Below are 21,044 nucleotides of genomic sequence, written 5' to 3'. Positions count from 1 at the left end.
CTATATCCGATCGGAGTGCGTCAACGGAAAATTAATCTTCACGAAGAACCGCACGTGGTGACTACCTAGGTATCCAGGTTATCCTCCTCGTACACGGTATCGATCAAGATAAATATAGATGCGATGTCGTTCCTTGGGCTCGAAGGCTTGCATGTCTTCATTACCGGCGCGGCCGGTGGTATTGCAACAGCTGCAGTGAAGGAGTTTCTTGGTACGCCTGTAACCTTGGCCAACGAGCAGATTCTGACTGTTGTTCTCAAGCTGCCGGGTGTCGCGTTACAGCTTTTGACCGTAGACGGGTTGAAGATTCCAAGCTGTGCTCGACCCCGGATCAGTCGTCAAGGCTTTTCATTTCACAAGGCGATCTGACCTCGGAAGCGTCTGTTGCCGAAGCCTTCAAGGCAGCCACCAACCATTTTGGGCCCTTGAACATCCTGATTGCCAATGCGGGCATCACGGATGAGAGCTCACATCCGCCAATATGGGAGATTGAGGAGAGTCTTTGGGACAAGGTTTGGCACCCACTCATCTCGAATCTTTGGCGGTTTACTTACGCACTCAGGTCAATACAAACAATGTCAAGGGGACATTCCTGACCGTTAAGCACTTCTTATTATCCGTCAGAAGATCCCAAGAATCTCAGAACAGGGAGCTTGACAACGTTGCTATCGTCATCACGGGCTCCGAGACTGGCAAGTTTGGGCAGGAAGGACATGCAGAGTCAGTCGCGACGTAACCTGACAAGTTTGTGAACAAAATTCTAAACTGGAGCAGATATGCATCCGGCAAGGCTGGCCTCCAGTATGGTCTCGTCCGCACTGTGAAGAATGAAATCGTGCGGCTGAATTCGAAAGCCCGAATCAATGCAGTGGCTCCTGGATGGGTCAACACAGCTCTCATTGGTGACCGCCTGGATGATCCATACGAGATGTGGGCGGAGTGCCAGTCCACCGTAGCGCTGAAGAAGATTGCACAGCCTGAAGATGTCGCTCGTGCAATGGCATTCTTGGCCAGTCATCGCGCTGCTGGCCACATATCTGGGGAGTGTATCTCTGTTGACGGCGGAATGGAAGGTCGACTGATCTGGCGTCAAGACCAGGCACTGAAGTCGGGGGAGAAACAGGCTCCGCTGCAAAGTGTAACAATTCCTGCATCGTTGCATCCGCCGGCAAGGAAGCGGCGGTTACGCATATGTCTCTCTGTCGACTTCGACGCGATATCAGGGTACCTGGGAACTGGTCATGATCCGAACAATACCCTATCGGATTATTCGGCAGGTATCTTCAGCGCGAATGTGGGCGTGGGCAGGTTGCTGCACCTCTTTAAGAAGCACGGCATCTCTGACAAGCTTACCTGGTTTGTGCCCGGTCACAGCTTGGAGACATTCCCGATGCAGGCAAAGGAAATTGTGGAAAGCGGAGCAGAAATTGGTCTTCATGGCTACAGCCACGAAGGAGCATATGCCATGACGGTCGAGCAAGAAAAAGACGTTCTTCAGAAGTGCATAGGCCTCGTCACACAGCTGAGACAAGGTAAGAAGCCGGTAGGATACCGGGCACCGCTGTACCAGATCCGGGAGACGACAGTGCAACTCCTCCAAGACCACGGCTTTCTTTACGACAGCAGCATGAACGCGCATGACTCTTTACCTTACTTCCTGGTGAACCCGTTTCCGCAGGAACCCCCGCATGTGCCCGATTACAAGAAGGACGCCAAAAGCTGGATGGTCCCAACACCAATCTTCGAGCAACCGCAGCCTGGTACGGCCGAAGCTGACAAGGCGTTGGTGGAGATCCCAGGCAGCTGGTACACCGAGGATATGACGCCTGTAAGTCACCTGAGACTGCCCCTTGAAGCATCTTCTGACTCCCGCCCAGCTCGGATTTTACCCCTATGCCGCCAACACACAAGGCTACGTCGGCGTCGATCTTGTTGAGAAGATGTGGTGGGATCGATTTGACTGGCTCTGGGAGAATGAAAGCTGGTTGGACGAGGGGCCTGGAAAAGGCTATGGCTCCGTGTATCCGTGAGTGCATGAGCCTAATGCAGCTTCCATAAGAATTGCTAGCTAATCCGAAACTGTCGATCTAGGATGATTTGGCACCCAGAGAGCGCAGGCCGGGCCCACATTGTCGGCATGATTGACCGCTTCATTGCAAAGTTGGTAGCCCGGAAGAACGCAGCGGAAGACGGCGAAATTACGTTTGAGACGTTCGAGACGATTGCGAATGGCTGGAAGCACAGGAGATGACGAGCGACGACAGCTCTTGGAAGAAGCGTCCAGTGGGATGGTGAACGAACAAAATGGGGCAAGACTACCTGCGATTACCTCAGCCCCGGTGTGACGAAGCGAGCGGTGGCGGCGCGCAAGGTCATCGAATGAGAAGCGCAAGATGTACCTGAAGTCTCCAGCCTTGCATGACTTGCTTCCCTGGTTAGGATGCCTCGACGGCTTATCTAAATCTCTCTACGTTGGGCCTTTTTACTTGTATCCAGAAAAGGCATCAAGAGGGGATGGACGTCGAGATAACGCGCCTAGGGCTGATGCTAACAATGCTGATTCAGCTTTGGCGGAGAGACCGATGGCGCCTGTATGGAACCGCGGTGGTGGACCCTTTCACCTTTCCGGGCAGGTCTCATGCACGACCGCCGGGCAAAGACGTTGCTTAGCGGCTGGGCTGCGGGGAGGGGCACGCCCGAAAGTCCAGAGTCCAGCCGTTGCGGCACCTGGCGAGAGCGGCCTAATTTAATTAGCTTGCTATCTCGTTTCTGTGGTTCGCGCATCTCAGATCTTGGAAGTCGACAGCATGACAGCCATGTCGATTGTCGCCACCATAGAATTGGCGCACGCGCAAGATGCAGCCTCCGTTAGCGGCAGATGTGACAACGGGACAGTCAAGATTTATCCATCCTGACCTACATCTTAAGCCGTGGCTACCTGAAGTTCACCTTCCCGTGACAAGGTCGTGATATCCTCGCTGCCCGTCCACCTTGCTCACCCCTCTCACGCCTGCATGCACTTTAACTGCCTGTCCACTCCTTTCCCACCCTCTGTCGCCTTTCCTGCTTCAGCCTCAACTGGACGCTAATGCTCGCCAGTCGCAATCATGTCTAATGCTGATCCTCCCTCGACCCCGCCGAGACAACCCGAAGGGATCCCTGAGATTATCCTACAGGAAGCAAACGCGGCCGCTGCGGCAGCTCAGGAGGATGAAGCCCGCGGTCACAAGGAGCACACGAATATAAGCTCTTCACCTGAAGGTCATGTCCGGCACCATGGCGGTGTTTCTCCCCACCTGGAGGAGGTGCCTCCCCCAGCCTACAACAGCACGACATATGGGGAGTTGGACATAGATCAGAATGGCCTGAACACAGGCGCACAGGTAGCCAGCGATGGCAGAGTCAATATCAATATCTGCCAGCACAAGGGGAAGCTCACAAACCTACTTCTGCCCGCTCTGCGCCACCAGCTCGATCTATCGAAATGCAAACCCTCGGCGGGACCCCAAATTCCCGAAGGACTGGGAGAAGTAGACGGACTCCCTCCACCTCCCATGAACATTGTGATCCAAATCGTGGGAAGCAGAGGGGATGTCCAGCCATTTGTGGCATTGGGACAGGTACTGAAGAACAAGTACAACCACCGTGTGAGAATAGCAACCCATTCGACCTTCAAACAATTCGTCACAGAGAACGGCCTCGAGTTCTTTAGCATCGGGGGAGACCCAGCCGAACTCATGGCTTTCATGGTCAAGAACCCCGGTCTCATGCCAGGTATGGACTCGTTGAAGAGTGGGGATGTCGGCAAACGACGGAGAGGTATCTACGAAATCATCACAGGGTGTTGGAGGTCCTGTATTGAGGCCGGGGACGGTATGGGGGCACCGATCAACGATGACAACATGGACACTCGCAGTTTTGACAGCGCCTTGTCCATGCGCATGGATCCGACCCTGAAACCTTTTGTGGCAGATGCCATCATTGCTAACCCGCCTAGCTTCGCACATGTCCATCTTGCGGAAAAGCTTGGTATTCCCCTGCATTTGATGTTTACCATGCCCTGGTCACCGACACAATCTTTCCCACACCCTCTCGCGAACATCATATCTTCAAACACGGATCCCACCGTAACGAACTTTGTCACCTATGCGCTGGTGGATATGCTAACCTGGCAGGGGTTGGGCGATGTCATCAACAAATTCCGGGAAAGGAGTCTCGGCCTCGAACCAGTCAGCATCATGTGGGCTCCTGGCATGGTCAGTCGATTACGGATCCCATGGACGTACTGCTGGTCTCCTGCTTTGATCCCTAAGCCCGCAGACTGGGGTAGTTACATTGATATATCAGGCTTTTTCTTCCTCAATTTATCAACGAACTATACACCTCCACAGGATCTGGCTGATTTCTTAGCGGCTGGGCCACCTCCCGTCTACATCGGATTCGGTTCAATTGTGGTTGATGATCCCAATGCCATGACCAAGATGATATTCGAGGCTATCAAGAAGACTGGCCAGCGGGCGATCGTCTCCAAGGGCTGGGGCGGACTTGGTGCCAGCGAGTTAGGGATTCCTGAAGGAGTCTTCATGATCGGCAATTGTCCTCATGATTGGCTGTTCCAGCGTGTCTCTTGTGTTGTCCATCACGGTGGGGCCGGCACAACGGCTGCTGGCATTTTGGCTGGGAGACCAACAGTGGTAGTGCCGTTCTTTGGCGATCAACCTTTCTGGGGTTCTATGACGGCTAGAGCTGGTGCAGGCCCAATGCCTGTCGCCTACAAGGATTTGAATGCCGGCAAACTCGCCCAGTCGATACTGGAAGCACTCAAGCCCGAATCGCTCGATCGAGCGAAAGAGTTGAGCGCAAAAATTAAGGCCGAAAGGGGTACTGAGGCTGGAGCAGAGTCCTTCCACAAACAATTGCAGATGTCAAACCTCAGGTGCTCGTTGGACCCTTCTCGAGTTGCAGTGTGGCGTGTGAAGCGAACCGACATTCGCCTGTCAGCGCTTGCAGCTACGGTCCTCGGGACTGAAGGGCTTCTGGACTTCTCCGATCTGAAACTGTATCGACCCCGAGAGTACGAGACAGAAGACGGGCCTTGGGAACCGATTTCTGGAGGCGCGGCTGCCTTGATCGGCACTCTGGGCAACCTTTCAATGGGGATTGCGGACTTCCCAGTCGAGATTCTCAAATCTTTCAAGACTGCACACGGGGAGCTAAAGGAGATTCATGAGAGAAGACACAGTGGCACGGACACACCAACTGCGCCGTCAGAACGTACATCTTCTGGCAATGTCTCCAACACGCCAGCAAGCACTGTTACACCGGTTCAGTCACCGCCTCTCTCACCACTGGGTGCCCCTTCGCCGCTCAATGAACCCTCTGTACCTCCGTCCATGTCCTCTGTGCTGACAGCCGATGGTTCCACGAAATCCCATCACCGACATGGAAGCTGGTCACACCATCGTTCCCGTTCTCGCTCTCATTCCCGGTCAGCAAGCAGACATCGCGATTCGGCAAGTGAGGAGGTCGGCCAGGTCACACTAGAGACCGCCCTTTCTGGTGCGAAGGCTGCGGGTAAGATCGTGTCGGCGGGCGTCAAGTCGCCTATGGATTTCACTTTGTCATTGGCGAAGGGATTTCATAACGCGCCAAAACTATACGGCGACGATACTGTCCGGCAGAACGAGAAGATTGTGGGTCTTCAGTCTGGTTTGAAAGTCGCCGGCAGAGAATTCGGATACGGATTCTATGACGGTATAACCGGGCTCGTGACTCAGCCTCTGCAAGGGGCCAAAAAGGAGGGAGCTGCAGGCTTTTTCAAGGGCGCCGCGAAAGGTATCGGTGGTTTGATACTTAAGCCAGCTGCAGGTATCTGGGGTCTCCCCGGATACACTGCCAAAGGTATCTACAGCGAGATTTCAAAGCACTTTGGAAGCTCTGTGCAGAACTACATCATCGCTGCTCGCACGGCTCAAGGATTCGAGGACTGGAAGAACAGCAGTCCTGCACAGAGGCAGAGAATCGTCATGGCCTGGAAAGATAGCCAGCTCGAGACGCGGAAACACGGGCAACTTTACGGAGCTGACCGCAAGGAGGCGATTGAAAGTCACATTCTGTCCAAATCCAATACGAACTCCGTCGAACTGGTGCACGGGTTCAAAAACACGCGACATCTCAGCTGGGATGAACGAAAAACCCTGGCCGAGAGGAGGGATCAGCTCAAGAAGGAGAAGAAAGAAATTGAGCGGCAGGAAAAAGAGGTGCTCAGGGAGGAGAGAAGGAAGAGTAAGAGCGGTGGCAAGGTCAAGAGCCGATGCAAGTTCTGTCCATTCGATCACTCTACCAGCCAACACCTCACGCATACTCAGTCCCTCTCAAGCCTGGACCCGTCAGCCGGTAAGACGCACTCTCAATCATCGTACGCAGTGGGTGAGGATTTCGACGACTACGAGCACGCCATCATGCATTCGGTGACGTCCACCAGCAGAGGCAACCCGGAAGAAGATGCCATAGTTGCAAGAGCACTAAGGGCAAGTCTCCGGGAATTGCACGGTGGAGGTGACAACCACAAGCGACCCGATGCAGCTTACCAGCAAGCCATCCAAGCCAGCATCAGAGAGTTCAAGAGAGCCCAAGAAGAACATGCTCAGCAGACACGTGTGGTCTCAATAAAGGCCGAAAAGCCGGAAGAGGAGCACGACGCGGAACTCCACAAAGTATTGACAGCAAGCCTGGAGGAGTATAAAGCTGCCCAAGCTGCGAACGATCAAGGGGCCAGGCCCAAAGACTCGCAGCACCATCATTTGGACGACAGTGACTCGGGCATCGACACGGACTACGACGAGGAGTTCAAGCGCACTATTGAGGAGAGCAAGAGGCTGCATTCCGACAACGAGTTGAAGAAGAAAGAGCAAGAGCTCGCAGAAATAGAGGCCGCCCTAGCCAGTACTAACGATACTGCCAAAGGAGCCATGGTGGCTAGCGAGGAGGCAGTTATTGATGATGACAACGAACTGCAACAGGCAATCACCGCGTCCGAGCAAGACGAGAAAAAGCACCAGGAAGAGCTCTCGAGGGAGAAGACAGAGGAAGAAATTGTGCTCGAGTATGTCAAGAAGCAGAGTCTGCGGGAGGAGGAGCTCAGGCGTCAGAAGACCGGCGAGTCCGCTACGACGTAATGTGAAGGCCCTTCTATTCTTTGCTTGATCAGCCGCGAATGCTGCTACATTTCTTTGAGTAGCTTGCAAGGGTCTTCTGTGCTGGTGGCGATCGACGCAGGGGCCAGCCATAATCATGGACAGTACAGGGTCTCTTTCTCCTACGTGGGACGTTAGCTGCATCGTATGGATCACAGTTGAGTCAGGCTGAGCTCAAGGATAGAATGGACCATGATGGGATGCCTAGCCGAATGACCATACTACGACGTTTAAATGTTACGTATACACGACATGCGTTAATGAGGAACGAAGCCTTACTGTATATGTAAGGCCGTGGAGTTTTCCCGCCAGGCCATCCGTCCAACCGAGTATCAGTGGAGGCAGGTAGCTCGATGAACATTCTTTAGCGGCCAAGACATTGTCCACACATGTACATGCATGGCGAGAGATGGTCTCGCACGGTGCTAATTAGTGGTTGACTACCTAGGTAGTGTGAATTTCGTAAGTATTCTGGCTATGTACAGTATTGATACCCGCCTCGGAACTCGTACTTCACTCGTCCGCACTCGGTGCTTCTCGTGTTTGAAGATGCGGGACGCGGCGGCCACCCACGCAATGCACCGATTCAGCACGATGACGCGCTGTTATGTATATTTTTAGGACTGTCATCCGTGGCCATGCTGAATCAGTCGGTCAGTACATGCGCAATGGATACGCGCTGGGGACGTCCCGCGGTCGCCACGCTGGAACAGTCAGTCAGTACACGCCCACGGATATGCGGGGGCGACGTTTCGCCCTGAGTCGGTCAGTACACCCCCAACGGATACGCGCTGGGGACGTTCCGCGGGCCCAGCGGCGTCACGGTCGGCACCTGCGCATACGCGGCCGTGACTTCGACAGTCTCATTCAGCCCGCGCGTCACGGGCATCCTCCGCGCGTGCAACGCGTCGTCAATCCCCTTTGCGACCTGCAGAAGCGTGCCCTCGGACCAAGGGGCGCCCAGGAGTTCCATCCCGATGGGGATGCCGATGGGGGCGGTCCCGCTGGGCGGCGAGAAGCCGATGGGCATGGTGATCACGGGGGATCCGGTCAGGGCTGCGAGGATGCCGTTGCGCCCAGACTGCGAGGGCGAGCCGATGGGCACGACCAGGTTCTTCTGCTCCGGGTAGATGAGGCAGGTGAGCCCGTTGGAGAGCATCGTGGCGTGCAGGGTGCGGGTGAGGTTCGCGATCAGGGCCTGCTTCAGGTAGTACGACGAGTTGGAGGTGGACGTGCGCAGCGCCGTCTCGATGTAGTTGTACTGCGAGGGGATGACCACGAACTCTGGTTGCGTCCGGTTGGGCGTGTACAGCTCGGGCATCGACTTGGGGTGCGGGCCCGTGAGCGTGTCCGAGGAGAGGTACCCGGTGAGCAGTTCGCGATATTCGGACGTTTGGACGTCCATTTGCGCCGAGATGCTCGTGGCGTTGTACGTTGTCGTGTCGTCGATGGGGACTATGGTGGCGCCTTGTTGTCGCAGGACGGTGAGCACGTGCTCCATTGCCTCGTTGACCGGGGTGGTCTCGTTGCTGGACGTGCGGTTGAAGAAGCCTTCGAGCACGCCGATGCGCACGCCGCGCAGGCTGGAGGTCGATCCGGGGGTCAGGAACGTCGTGTAGTCTGTCCCTAGTACGGAGGCAGGGAGCGCCGACGTGGCGTTGTCGGCCGCGTCGTATCCCGTGGATGACATGACTGTGAGGGCTGTTGCGATGTCGGGCAGGCTACGGCCTATCGCGCCGATGGTGTCCTGCGTGTAGGAGATGGGAATGACGCCCGTGCGTGAGATCAAGCCGCGCGTGGGCCGGAAGCTGAACAGGCTGTTCGCGCTGGCGGGACTTCGGAGCGAGTTGACCGTGTCTGTTCCCGTGCCGAATACTGCGAACGAGGCCGCGATGGCGGCCCCCGTGCCGCCTGAACTACCGCCGGGCGTCCTGGTGAAGTCGTACGGGTTGATCGTCTGGCCACCGAGGCTCGAGACCGAGAGGCCCTCAAGAGCCAACTCGTGCAGATTGGACTTGCCTAGGATCACGGCACCGGCATTGCGGAGTGCGCGCACGGCGGGACCGTCTTGTGTTGGCTTGGACGAGTTCAGCGCCAGACACCCGCCTGTCGTGTTCATCGGGAGAGCATCGTAGTTGTCCTTGAGCAGAATGGGGATACAAAACAGTGGTCCCGTAGCATTCCCCTGGGAGAGCGCTTCGTCCAAAATGTCGGCTATGGAGAGGGCTTCCGGGTTCAAACTGATGATCGCGTTGATGTCCGGATTGAAGTGCTCGATTCGAGCGATGAAGGCGCTGACAATGCCGCGGCAGCTGGTTAGACCGGAGAAGAGGGAGCTTTGCAGACTGGCGATGGTTGCTTCGCGCACATCAATGGGTGTTGTTTGTGCGTGGGATGAGGCACCAAGGGCTAGTAATGAGACGGCCAGAACATTGAAGACGTACATCTTCACTGAACCCGTTTCGACCTGTCGGATATGGCGCTGGGACCTGGTTCTACACTGCCTACATACCTTCCTTCCTACCTTTTTATCCTTTTGCTAGCTGTTCATATAGGCACTGGGAATTTCTCGGGGCGTGGCACTTGGTGTAGGTCATCTGGATTTTGCACCGGTGTGGAATGCCGGTCGGCGAGACAGCGAGGAGATAGCCACCTTATCGGAAGCAAATCCCTCTGACCTGCCATATCTGGTCCTTCCAAGAGTTTAGCTTGGGGCAGATTAACGAGGGGATCTCCTCTGATTCTCCGATTTATGTGGTGCCGTCGGCATAAGAAGCCCGGCAGAAGGCTGGGCAAAGAGCTGATAAGGCTGTAGTAGACCAAAGAAGAATGATTGCTCCGTACTCGTGATACATATATTAGTGTGTAAGCCTCGGTGTAGGTTGTGGATGGGAACAAGTGGGCAACATAGTAATCGGGAAAATATTGCTGAGGGGGTTTGTGGACGACGTCACACGCTGGTTGTCCGAACAAGCCTTAGGGCCTTCTTAGGCGTCCCTAGCCACGCGACCTGGGCACAGCGGGGCGCCATCTCCAAGGGCTTCCCCAGCCGTCGTGGGCATCTCGAGCGCCCACCACCAGACCCACGCCACAGATGTTAAGCTTGTGGCGGCTAACCAAGACTAGATGCGAAACTCGATGAACACGGTCAACCCAATAAACTCCAAAACAAAGCCTTCCATTCTCACCACCGACACTATTCGTGCCATTGCAAGTCTCGACCAACTTCCAGTGCCTCGGCATGCGCGAGCGAGAGATTATTCAGACTTCTTCGCCTGGTTAAAATCCTCGCTGAAATAGCTTTGAACCCCTCCCTGTTCTTCGACCTCAATGGGCAGAGCTCAATGTCACCGCTTGGCATGATACCGTCCAACGTCACCCTGTACCTCGCGCTCCTCCGCAGTCTTACTGCTTTGGACTATTCCATAAAGTGATGAGGGCTTCGCAGGGCTTCGGAGGGCTTCTAGTCAGGAACTACATCCGCTTTATTGGCCCGCGCCGCCTGGACTTCCCCAGAATTCAGTTCCAAACCGTCATTCCGCACAGCCCGATGGGATGCCGATTGGTATGCTACGCTGGGGAAGCTGTGGCCTTACTGGAGCTTATGTCCCCTAAGCTGCGTTGCCCCCGCGATGTCGTGTCGAGCTCTCACTATGCAATCAGCGACTGGTCGAATCCTCGTAGCAAGGCGCAGAAACCACAGCTCCACCCAGCAGCACATCCTACCTGACCGCAGTTGGGCATGTGGTCAAGCAAGATTTTCTGGCGTTCTTAAGCAGTACATCCGCATCTGAGGGAGGATGTGGACTTTCTTCCATCAACCACTGCTTGGCTTGACACAGCGGCTACCATGTTGTTGATTACCGCTCTGTTCTGCGTTCTGGGCTCAGGCCTGGCAGTTGCTCAGAAGACTTGTCCTGGCTATCGCGCTAGCAATGTCCAGCAGACCTCGAATAGCCTCACTGCTAATCTCAATCTTGCAGGACCGGCCTGTAACATTTATGGCACAGACCTGCGGAATTTGACACTCACGGTGGAGTATCAGTCTGGTGAGCCGACTTTTCAATGCCATCCTGCTAGGTCACTGATCAGTGGCCAGCTTCGAGACTGCATGTCATTATCCAGGATTTGAATCAGACTGTCTACCAAGTTCCGGAGTCGGTCTTCCCACGACCCAGTGCGACTGAAGGAGTCGCTGCTGCCGATTCTCAGCTTGTCTTCAACTACACTGAGAATCCCTTCACCTTCTCTGTCTCTCGTCCCAGCGGAGAAGTGCTCTTCAACACCTCCGGATCCGCCTTGGTATTCGAGTCACAATATCTCAGACTTCGGACCTCTCTGCCCAGTCACCCAAATCTTTACGGCCTCGGCGAGCACTCTGACCACTTCAGATTGAATACATCTAATTACACCAGGACTTTGTGGTCCCGCGATGCCTATGGTATCCCCCAGGGTACGAACTTGTACGGAAATCATCCAGTCTACATTGATCACAGGGGAGCAAAAGGCACGCACGGCGTTCTCTTTCTAAACTCCAATGGCATGGACATCAAAATCAATGACACTGCCGGTCAATATCTCGAGTACAACACACTTGGGGGAGTCCTCGACTTCTACTTTCTTGCAGGACCATCACCTGTCGAGGTGTCGCAACAAATCTCCGAAGTTGTTGGAAAGCCCGCGATGATGGCATACTGGACGTTTGGGTACCATAATTGTAGATACGGATATCGAGATGTCTACGAGGTTGCTGAGGTTGTTCACAATTATAGCACTGCTGGTATCCCGTTGGAGGTACGCCAAGCTATCCCTTTTGAAACCTCTTGCTGACGATAACAGACTATGTGGACTGACATCGACTACATGGTGATTTTCAGTAAGGTCTCCACTAAGTTGCGGCTGACACGAGATAGGATGCTCGGAAAGTCTTTACATTGGACCCGCAACGCTTCCCTCTAGCCAAGATGCGCGAACTTGTCGCTTACCTTCATGCCCACCAGCAACACTATATCGTCATGGTCGACCCAGCTGTGGCGGCCCAGAGTTACTCGGCCTTCAACAACGGCAACTCTACGGACATCTTCATGAAGAGTACGGACGGCTCCAACTTTGTGGGCGTGGTCTGGCCAGGGCCAACTGTGTTCCCCGATTGGTTCCACCCAGAGACTCAAGGCTACTGGAATGATGAGTTTGAAAATTTCTTCAGTCCCGAAACAGGCGTCGACATTTCCGGGCTCTGGATCGACATGAATGAAGCTGCAAAGTACGGGCCCCATTGTCACTGCTTCAAATTCTGCTGACAGCCATTAGCTTCTGCAATTACCCGTGCTCGGACCCAGCCGCGTTTGCGAAAGCCCAAGGATTTCCTCCGAAGCCGCCACCAGTGAGAGACGGCCCTGCTGTGGCTTTGCCCGGTTTCCCAGCAGACTTCCAGCCACCGACTAAGCGACAGACCATGGCCACAAGTAATAAGACGGGTCTGCCAGGACGAAAGCTGATCAATCCACCTTACACGATCCGGAATGCCGCTGGGAGCCTGTCAAACAAGACACTTGACACTAACCTTGTCCACTACAATGGTCTCGTCGAGTACGATACACATAATCTCTACGGGACTATGATGTCTTCGGCTTCCCGGAATGCTCTGCTCAATCGCCGTCCGGGCGAGCGACCGCTGGTCATCACACGAAGCACGTTCCTTGGCGCTGGTGCACATGTCGGCCACTGGACTGGCGATAACCATGCAGACTGGAGTCAGTATGAGATCAGCATTCCTGATATGTTGAATTTTGCAAGCATCTTCCAAGTGCCGATGGTCGGTTCTGGTAAGCTCCCATTCAATCTACAATGAATAGCGCTAATGCACCACGGTAGATGTCTGCGGTTTCGGGGGAAACACTACCGAAAGACTTTGCGCCCGATGGATGATGCTAGGAGCTTTCCAGACCTTCTATCGGAACCACAATGAGTGGGTTTCAATTATCTCGTATCAGAATGCCGCACGTCATTAACAAAATATACAGACTCGGGAACAGGCCACAAGAGGCCTACCGCTGGCCGCTCACCACGCAAGCAGCGCGAAACGCAATTGACATCCGCTACCGTGCTCTGGACTACCTGTATACGGCTTTCTATGCTCAAAATCAGACCGGCAAGCCTGTTTTGAACCCGCTGTTCTACATCTACCCGAGGGATCCGAAGACATTTGGTATCGACGCACAGTTCTTCTTCGGCGACTCACTTCTAGTGTCCCCTGTCCTAGCTGAAAACAAGACGTCTGTCCGTATCTATCTGCCCAACGACACATTCTACGACTGGAACGCCGGCTTCGCCCCAGTGCAAGGCAATGGCTCGATGGTCAACTTGACCAACGTCAACTTTACGACCATTCCGCTACACGTCCGCGGGGGTGCCATCCTCCCCCTCCGCATCGAAAGCGCGAACACGACAGCAAAGCTTCGAACCAAAGGATTCAACCTCTTGATCGCTCCGAGTCGGGACGGATCCGCTAATGGGTCCCTTTACCTTGACGATGGCTTGTCTATTGAGCAGACCAGCACCACGTTCATCAACTTCACATATGCTGGTGGACACTTCTCTATGTCCGGGGACTACAGCTACCCGGCGAATGTCAGCATCGAGAGAATCACCGTGCTGAATGTTGCTTCTGCCCCTCAGGGCATCGTCATTCCCGGCGCTCCCATGTCGAACTTCACATACAACAGAGCGAGCAAGGCGGTCATCATCAATACGACTATTCCTCTGACGCAGGATGCTAGCTTTCAGTTGCCGTGAGACTCGGAATAGACTGTATGCATTGCAAGGAAGAAATTCGCAATGCCAGCGGAAGCCACGAGAAGCAGAAGGAGCCAAGGATCGTGGTTGAGCCTTATTGTAGTGTGCTGATGACCACCTGGATCGGCCCCGCGCAAAGCCTATTTGCGAGCCTCAGGCGGGACGGGCCTGCCGTACGATGGAAAGAAGCGGTGAAGTCTGTCTGCACGTCTGAGCCGCTCTTCCTCTTGCCTGCCTTGTAGATACTGGTGAACCCAGTGCCTCCCGGCCCGAAGATCTGGCAACAACCTTGTTTGAACAACAGAGCCGATGTTTGGCGCGAGATCCTAACCTACTTGCATAGATTCCCAGATCGCGATCACTAGGCCGCGTAGTCAGGAGCTGTCAGCCCCACGACTACAGCCGGAGCGTACCAGCAACATTTACTACCCTGCTCATCCTCACCCCTTCAAGGGTGGTTGATCTGATCTGTACATGTTCCATATCGAGGTACTGGAGTCCCTTGCTTTCTACCACTAATCGCAGCGATGAGGCCGCCAAATGGTCGGTAGATTGGTCGACCTCTCCCATGGAGTGCGGCCCCGAGCAGGCCCCGTCGTACACGGAGTGCCTCGCTCCGAAGTGACCAAGGTGACGTTTTGGAAACGAACCCACCCAGGCCACGCTTACGCTTAGGGAAGCGACAGGTGAGAACAGATGGTGGCGGGGCAAAGGCTGGACCTGCCCGCCGTGCGCAATCATGTGTTCTTGCTGATTCCTGAGGAGCCTCTTCCGCGCCTTTTCATTTGTTCTTGACTGCCGTGTCGTTTTCTTCTCACTAATGCACCGTGGCATCGCTCGCTCTCGTTAGCCATGCTGCCAGCTCATCGATTCCTGCTCCTGCTGCACATGCCTGCGAACCACCACGATTGACCGTCTGCCACGCTGCGAGGCCTGCGGCTGCACATCTGAATTGCCACAATCATCGTCACTTTCTGTCCTCAGGTCAATCATCTGGGTGATCGAATCTGGACGCAGCCTCATTTCTTCAAGCATGCTCATTCGATTTCCCATCGTCTTCTCCCTTGGACCGCTAGCCTCTGTCGCGACCGAGGTCCATCACCACCCGGAAACCCGCCGCTAACGGCATTTCCCCGTGACCTGGGCATCAAGCCTGCTCACCTCGATTCCACCATCGCGATGCCTAAGCAATCTTCAAAATCGGGAAAGAGACAGAAGCGGGACGATGACAACGATTCGGACGAGAGCGCCGACGACGACATCCAGCCCATCCACTTCTTCGTCCCGGGCGAAAACATCAATGCGGCAGTTCTGGTGGAATATATCAATCGCTATGTGGACCGGACGGCGAAGATTACATCGGCTCAGCATCCCACAGTACGATTGAGTGGTTGTGGCATTCTCAATTGGTCCTGGCTGACTATTTCAGGATAAAAATCGGACGGGCTTCAATGTTTCTGCAAAAAGATCACTCAATGCCGTAAGAGGCTCTCCTGATTGACGGTCGCATTCGCTGAACATCTTGTGTCTAGGTTAGCATACGCGATCTCATCAATGATTCTAAAGACTGGGATTTGGAAACGCAAAGCAGTGAGCACAATATCCCCGGCCGGATGGTGGTTGGAGTTGACGTCGTGTATAGGAGAGTACAGAAGGAATCCGTACGACTATCGAGAATCCGATACCGCGAAACGTCGGGCCAAAAAGGGCCCCTCAGAAGGTGGCACAAACCGTCCCCAGCAACCACGAGCACGGCGAGAAACCACGGCTGAACCGCAAGAGAGGGGCCCCGTCCAGCCGAGTACAAGTAGTAGCGCTTCACAACCTCATTATCAGGCCCAATACACCCAATATTCTTCGCAGTCGCAGCCTCAGAGTGTCCAGGCAAGCTCGTATGGGTACGCCCAACCAGTAAGCCCACCCACCAACATCAATATCACGATGAATGCTGCCGCATTTGCGCCGGGCCGAGGCGGACAGCCAGGGCAATACCCCGCGGCGACATACAGCAGTGGTGGATATACGCACCCAACACGTCAGGAATCGGAGCCGCCACCAGCTTATCAGTCTGCTATAACAAGCCGTGGGGGAGGCCCAGGACCGCAACCTCCGGCGCAGCCCGGCCCTGACACATTCGATGCGGAAAAGCCAGCGATAAGTCGATCACACAGTGCCCAACAGCAAGAGCGTCGAGGTGCAAGCTATGATCAGTCGGGCCGGAGATCTGCTCGTTGATGCGCACAGCACAGAGATTCTCGCTCATCTGGAGAATCGAGGTGTCTGGACCGCCTTCAAGCGTGAATGCTGTTGTCCTGGTGAGAACGGCACTTGCGTTTATGCATGTGGGCGTGGCTCGGGGCGACGGTACGCAAACAACCACCTTGCGACCTGATCTTGGAGAGGTGCTGCTAAGACTCAGCGGACTCGTCGAGGCTGTTCTCTTGTTAGCAAGTGCTGGCTGACGATTTCTTGCCGTGTCGAAACCTTGGTTGTCTTATCCTGGACATCTCGTCATCCGTCAGGTGCTAGCCCAGACCGGCTCGACGAGCTGGTATGGAATCTAGGCTGTTAGCGCAGGCCGAACCAGCATCGCCAGCTAAGACACCTTTTTGACAGCTGTTGCTGCATGTGGCGCCTTTTAGATTGCGGCTCAACTCTCCTTCGGATCGTCAACACAGCATCCGTTTAGACGCACGGGCTTGGGAGGCTTCGTCCGGAAATTTTGCGCGACTGACATTTTGTGCCTGCACTGCTGGTTTGGGAAGATTGCATCGAATGAAGTGGTCGAGTGGCACGCCTATGCGGTCACCGACGCTCGATCGACGGTGGTACTACCTCGTAGATGACGGGGGAGGCACAGACGCCGGTAAAAGGACATGTTGCCTGGCGGCGTACTACCGAGCTGGTGACAGGCACCAGACGCACCCTTGCTGCAGCTATGGCATCATATCACATTGTGCCCCTTCCCCTGCCTGGCCCTGCATACCGATTGTATATACTCTGTAGATACGCAGTCATCTCTGTTGCCAAAGAGTGTCGGATCGCAGCCGGGGTTCAGATGGACATAGATGTGGGAAAGGACGTTGTACCCAGTCGCGCCTGCGAGATTAAGTTTGTCCAGCTCTTGCGGCCGTGGGCTGATTCGCAGCTGGCTCGTGTTCGGGGTTCGGTGGCACCCCCGACTGACAGGCCCTCCAGGCGGCGGTCAGAGAATTCGGGCCATCGTGAATGGCTCGAGGCCGGTGACGGGCGTGCCCGATATACGGTGACAAGGTGACGCATGACAAGTATTTTAGAGATCGAGCCATCCCCGTTGTCAGAGTTAGAGCCTGGGGGTGACCACTGCCGTTGAGGGCGGATGTGTTTCCAAGGTTTCAGAGTTTTGTTCTGCCCGCAATCTTACTCTGTCGGCTACGTGTCAGGCTAGAAGCACGCCGCTGTCACCGGAGATCCCCCTGATTGGGCCCCAGAAGGACAGTGCATACGCCGGGCACAGAAAACTGGGACCGTAACGTTGGGATGCATGTCTCATGAAGTTCCACGACAGTCGAAGTCGAGCCAGCCTGCCTTGTTCATGGGCCACCAGCGCTACCCCTCCTCCTCGACTTCTCTTGCGACTCCCCGTCCTACCGACCGGGCGCAAGCAGCCAGGGCGAGCCTTATGTGAAGAGCTTTCTGCTGTCTGCGTCTCGCTCTTAGCTTCGGCATTCTAATTCTAACCTCCCTCGTTTCAGGCAGTGATGAGCACTGGGCAGCGCACAACAACACCACCGGGTCAATGGCCGCGAGCCTGGGTAGTTTTCCCCATGGATGGAACGTCAACACCAGCAATGTTGCTCAAGCACGAGCATCAGCGCCAGCACCAGCACCAGCACCGACACCAGCAACGGCCCAAGCACCGCCGTCGCTCGCTCCTGGGCCGCTCGAGGCGCGCGAGGGCCCCGCTCCCGCTCAATGGCAGGCGGTGAAGGACGAAATCCGCGTGCTGTACGAAAAGAACCCCTTGCGAGATGTCCGTAAGATTATGGAGAGGAAATACGGCTTTAGAGCTACGTGAGTGTACTTTCGATCCTGCCTGTCTGTCTGCCCTTCTGCACGCTGCCGCCGGCGCCGCCGCACCGCCCAGCCCAGCCATTCCAATTAATTCATCCTTTCCCGGCTTCCCACACGACGTACGCTTAATTGCCGTGATGCTAATGTGAAACCCCCCTCGTCGCCTGCCGATAGTGAGCGCATGTATAAAGCCCGGCTTTCGCAGTGGGGAATCAGCAAGAACTACTCCGACAAGGACTACCAGATATGCTCGGTGCTCAACCACTACCGCCAGAAGAGCGGTAAGCGGTCGACGGCCTTCATGATACATGGCCACAAACGCTCGCTCAAGGACCTCCACAAGTACGTCAAGGGCCGGAAGATGACCGAAGAGGACTTCCTCGCATCTGCCCTAGCCAATGTCGACTGTAAAGGCGGAGACCAGCACCAGCAGCCCGAGCAGTACGCCCATGTTCGAGCGTACACTCCCGAGCCCGAGGTCGAGGCGGACGACACGCCATCGGCGTCGTCCGCTCCAGCGAAGGTCCGACCGGCAGACATCATTGCCAACATCAATCTCAGCCTCAATGCAAACATCAGTGCGGCCGAATCCTCACCGACTGGCACGGCGTCTGACTCCGTGGCCGCCTCAGGATCAGCCTTGCATTCCACAGCCCCCACCTCGACCTCCATGTCCATCTCCGCGCTCCCGTCTTCTTCCGCGTTCACCACCATCCACCACGGTTCGCCCACCTTGCAACAGAAGGCCCGATCACCCCGCGCCACAGCCTCGCCATCCTTTCCTCTGATGCTTGCCACTCAGATGACACCATCTACGCAGCAGCAACAGCATCATCTGGGACAAGGTAGTCGGTTCGCGTCTAAAGAAAGCAACGTCACGTGGCCGCCACAGCCGAACTCCCCCCACTCGTCACGCGGCGGGTATTTGGTATCTTCACCCCAAGGCACGCCCTCATCCTACACCTTCTCTGCCACCCATGAGCCGCCCGTGCCGTTCGAAGACCAGGTCCGCCATGCGAGCAGCTTCTACGACTCATCCAGCCCCACGATGCCCTGCCGGCGGCTCGGGCGCGACGTCGAGTTCATGGCCCTGCAGGTCATCGACGCCCCGCCGCTGCGATCGCTGTGCGGCCACGACGACATCCGCGCCTGGTCCCTCATGATGACAGACAGCAGCAGTAGAACCAGTAGCGCCTCCTCCGACGGCGACAGCATGGACTACGAGCAGATCTGCCCGACGTGCCACGAGTCGACGCGCGAACACTTCATCAGCTTGCCAAATCTAGAGATGGCGCCGGCGCCGGCGCGTAATATCCTCAACGTGACGCATGACTTCGCCGAGCCCCAGCCCGCGATGGCCATGGCCCTACCCACCAGTTCCCGTGGCCACGACCATTCGTGGCGGTGGGTGGCGCGCTGCTTCGCCGCGTGCATCTACCTTCGGCGAGGGAACCATGCATTATCGCGACACAGCCTGGCGGATGCGGACGCCGAGTTCGAACGTATGCTCGCCCCACGCCAGGACCCGAAGGTCCTCCTTGCGCTCAACCAGACGGTGCAGATCCTCCAGATGCACGACCAGGGCGACCTGACCAAGACGATCATCACATCAGCGTACCACGTGGCCATGCGCACACTAGGGCCCCAGGACCCCGTCACCACCATGGCGCGCTGGATGGTCTACGTGGCGGATGGGCAGATGCGGCACCGCGACATCACGAGCACGACGCTCCGCGCCCTGCACGACACGTTCGTCCGCCGCCACGGCGCCGACGACCCCCGCGCCATCGCCTCGCTGTACTGCTACGGGTTCATGCTGAACGTAGAGGCCCAGCCGCAGCGCGCCGAGCACGTGCTGCGCGAGGTCTACGAAGTGTCGGCCCGCGTGCTGGGCCCGCGTCACCTGCAGTCCATCTCGGCGCTCACGAACCTGCACCGCGCCCTGCACAGGCAGGACCGGCTGGACGAGGCCGTCGACGTGTTGCAGCACGCGATCCGCGACTCCAAGGACACGCTGGGCGAGAATCACCCGCGTCGGCTGGAGAGCATGCGTCTCCTCGCCCTGCTGTACAAGCAGCAAGGTCGGCTCGACTGGACGGAGCAGCTGTACTGGCAGGTGCTGGAAGGGCGGGTCAAAATGCTCGGCAAGAACCACGCGTACACGCAGGGCATAAAAATCGACCTGGAAACCCTTTTGAAGGAGATGGGAAAGTGGACTGTCAGGAGGAGAAGCCGGAGGAGCAGGAGCAGGAGTACCAGTCTGAATCGGACTAGGAGCGCGAGTAGGGGCAGGAATAGAACCACTGTTCGAGCAGCTGGGTTAACGGCTAGAAGCGGGAGAGACGATGGACTCGTCCAGGAAGAGGGGGCAGAAGTCGAAACTGAAAGTGAGGCGCAGCTCCGCATCCAGGATATCTTCGAGTGGGATCCGCACGAGCAGTGGGACGAGACGCGGAGTGAGGGCGGGGACAGCGACGGGACGGGAAGTCAGCACGAAGCATTTTAGCTTCTTGCTTCTCTGTAGCATTTGAAAGAATACTGGCACGATTTTCATTGTTTTGGTTCTGGGGGCCAGAAAGGCCAAGCAGACGAGCAGAAGGAGTTGTTGGAACGTTGGATTTGTGGACCGCGCTCGAGCGGCCGGAAAGAGAGAAAGACAGACAGACAGTGAGATGAGTGGTCATGAGGTGCAGGGTGGTGGTGTGCTGTGCTACGTCGTGCTGTGCGATGTGCGATGTGCTGTAACGTGGTGTGGTGTTCTGAACCATGAACTCTGACCTTTGAGCCAAACTCTACACGTACCCCTAGCTAACCGTCCTTTCTGTCCGCGCCATATCAGGATACCACCACTATCACAATACCATATATCGCATGGAAATGTCACGTTGGACGTCACATATCACAATACCACATATCACATACGTACGGAGTATCACATAACCCATTCCGCCTCATCACATACTCACACTAGTACATACCACCCAGCGGGAACATCATATC

General features: G+C 55.8%; 6 protein-coding genes across 6 annotated transcripts; 5 read left to right on the top strand and 1 right to left on the bottom strand.

Moving 5' to 3' along the window:
- Nucleotides 1-123: 123 nt before the first annotated feature.
- A1O7_05893 (glucose 1-dehydrogenase) lies at nucleotides 124-2,251 on the top strand (the record flags this gene model as incomplete). Its single annotated transcript, XM_007759901.1, has 6 exons — nucleotides 124-211; nucleotides 262-512; nucleotides 563-720; nucleotides 775-1,828; nucleotides 1,878-2,026; nucleotides 2,092-2,251. 6 exons carry the CDS (start codon nucleotides 124-126, stop codon nucleotides 2,249-2,251), a joined length of 1,860 nt encoding a protein of 619 aa, XP_007758091.1.
- An 856-nt stretch (nucleotides 2,252-3,107) lies between these two features.
- On the top strand, nucleotides 3,108-7,178 carry A1O7_05892 (uncharacterized protein; the record flags this gene model as incomplete). Its single annotated transcript, XM_007759900.1, has 1 exon — nucleotides 3,108-7,178. One exon carries the CDS (start codon nucleotides 3,108-3,110, stop codon nucleotides 7,176-7,178), a length of 4,071 nt encoding a protein of 1,356 aa, XP_007758090.1.
- A 784-nt stretch (nucleotides 7,179-7,962) lies between these two features.
- On the bottom strand, nucleotides 7,963-9,642 carry A1O7_05891 (uncharacterized protein; the record flags this gene model as incomplete). Its single annotated transcript, XM_007759899.1, has 1 exon — nucleotides 7,963-9,642. One exon carries the CDS (start codon nucleotides 9,640-9,642, stop codon nucleotides 7,963-7,965), a length of 1,680 nt encoding a protein of 559 aa, XP_007758089.1.
- A 1,404-nt stretch (nucleotides 9,643-11,046) lies between these two features.
- Nucleotides 11,047-13,991, top strand: A1O7_05890 (alpha-glucosidase; the record flags this gene model as incomplete). The annotated part of the gene is made up of 7 exons (XM_007759898.1): nucleotides 11,047-11,245; nucleotides 11,296-11,990; nucleotides 12,036-12,062; nucleotides 12,110-12,459; nucleotides 12,507-13,021; nucleotides 13,071-13,164; nucleotides 13,220-13,991. 7 exons carry the CDS (start codon nucleotides 11,047-11,049, stop codon nucleotides 13,989-13,991), a joined length of 2,652 nt encoding a protein of 883 aa, XP_007758088.1.
- Nucleotides 13,992-15,170: 1,179 nt separating this feature from the next.
- A1O7_05889 (uncharacterized protein) lies at nucleotides 15,171-15,425 on the top strand (the record flags this gene model as incomplete). The annotated part of the gene is made up of 1 exon (XM_007759897.1): nucleotides 15,171-15,425. The coding sequence occupies one exon, from the start codon at nucleotides 15,171-15,173 to the stop codon at nucleotides 15,423-15,425; it is 255 nt and encodes an 84-aa protein (XP_007758087.1).
- Nucleotides 15,426-17,769: 2,344 nt separating this feature from the next.
- Nucleotides 17,770-20,550, top strand: A1O7_05888 (uncharacterized protein; the record flags this gene model as incomplete). Its single annotated transcript, XM_007759896.1, has 2 exons — nucleotides 17,770-18,044; nucleotides 18,219-20,550. The coding sequence occupies 2 exons, from the start codon at nucleotides 17,770-17,772 to the stop codon at nucleotides 20,548-20,550; spliced, it is 2,607 nt and encodes an 868-aa protein (XP_007758086.1).
- Between the last annotated feature and the right edge of the window lie 494 nt (nucleotides 20,551-21,044).

The sequence above is a fragment of the Cladophialophora yegresii genome (genome assembly GCF_000585515.1).
Source record: "Cladophialophora yegresii CBS 114405 chromosome Unknown aczIN-supercont1.4, whole genome shotgun sequence".
Classification (NCBI taxonomy): Eukaryota; Fungi; Ascomycota; class Eurotiomycetes; order Chaetothyriales; family Herpotrichiellaceae; genus Cladophialophora; species Cladophialophora yegresii.
The sequence above is the reverse complement of the archived record's forward strand: the minus strand, read 5'-3'. Positions and strand labels throughout refer to the sequence as shown.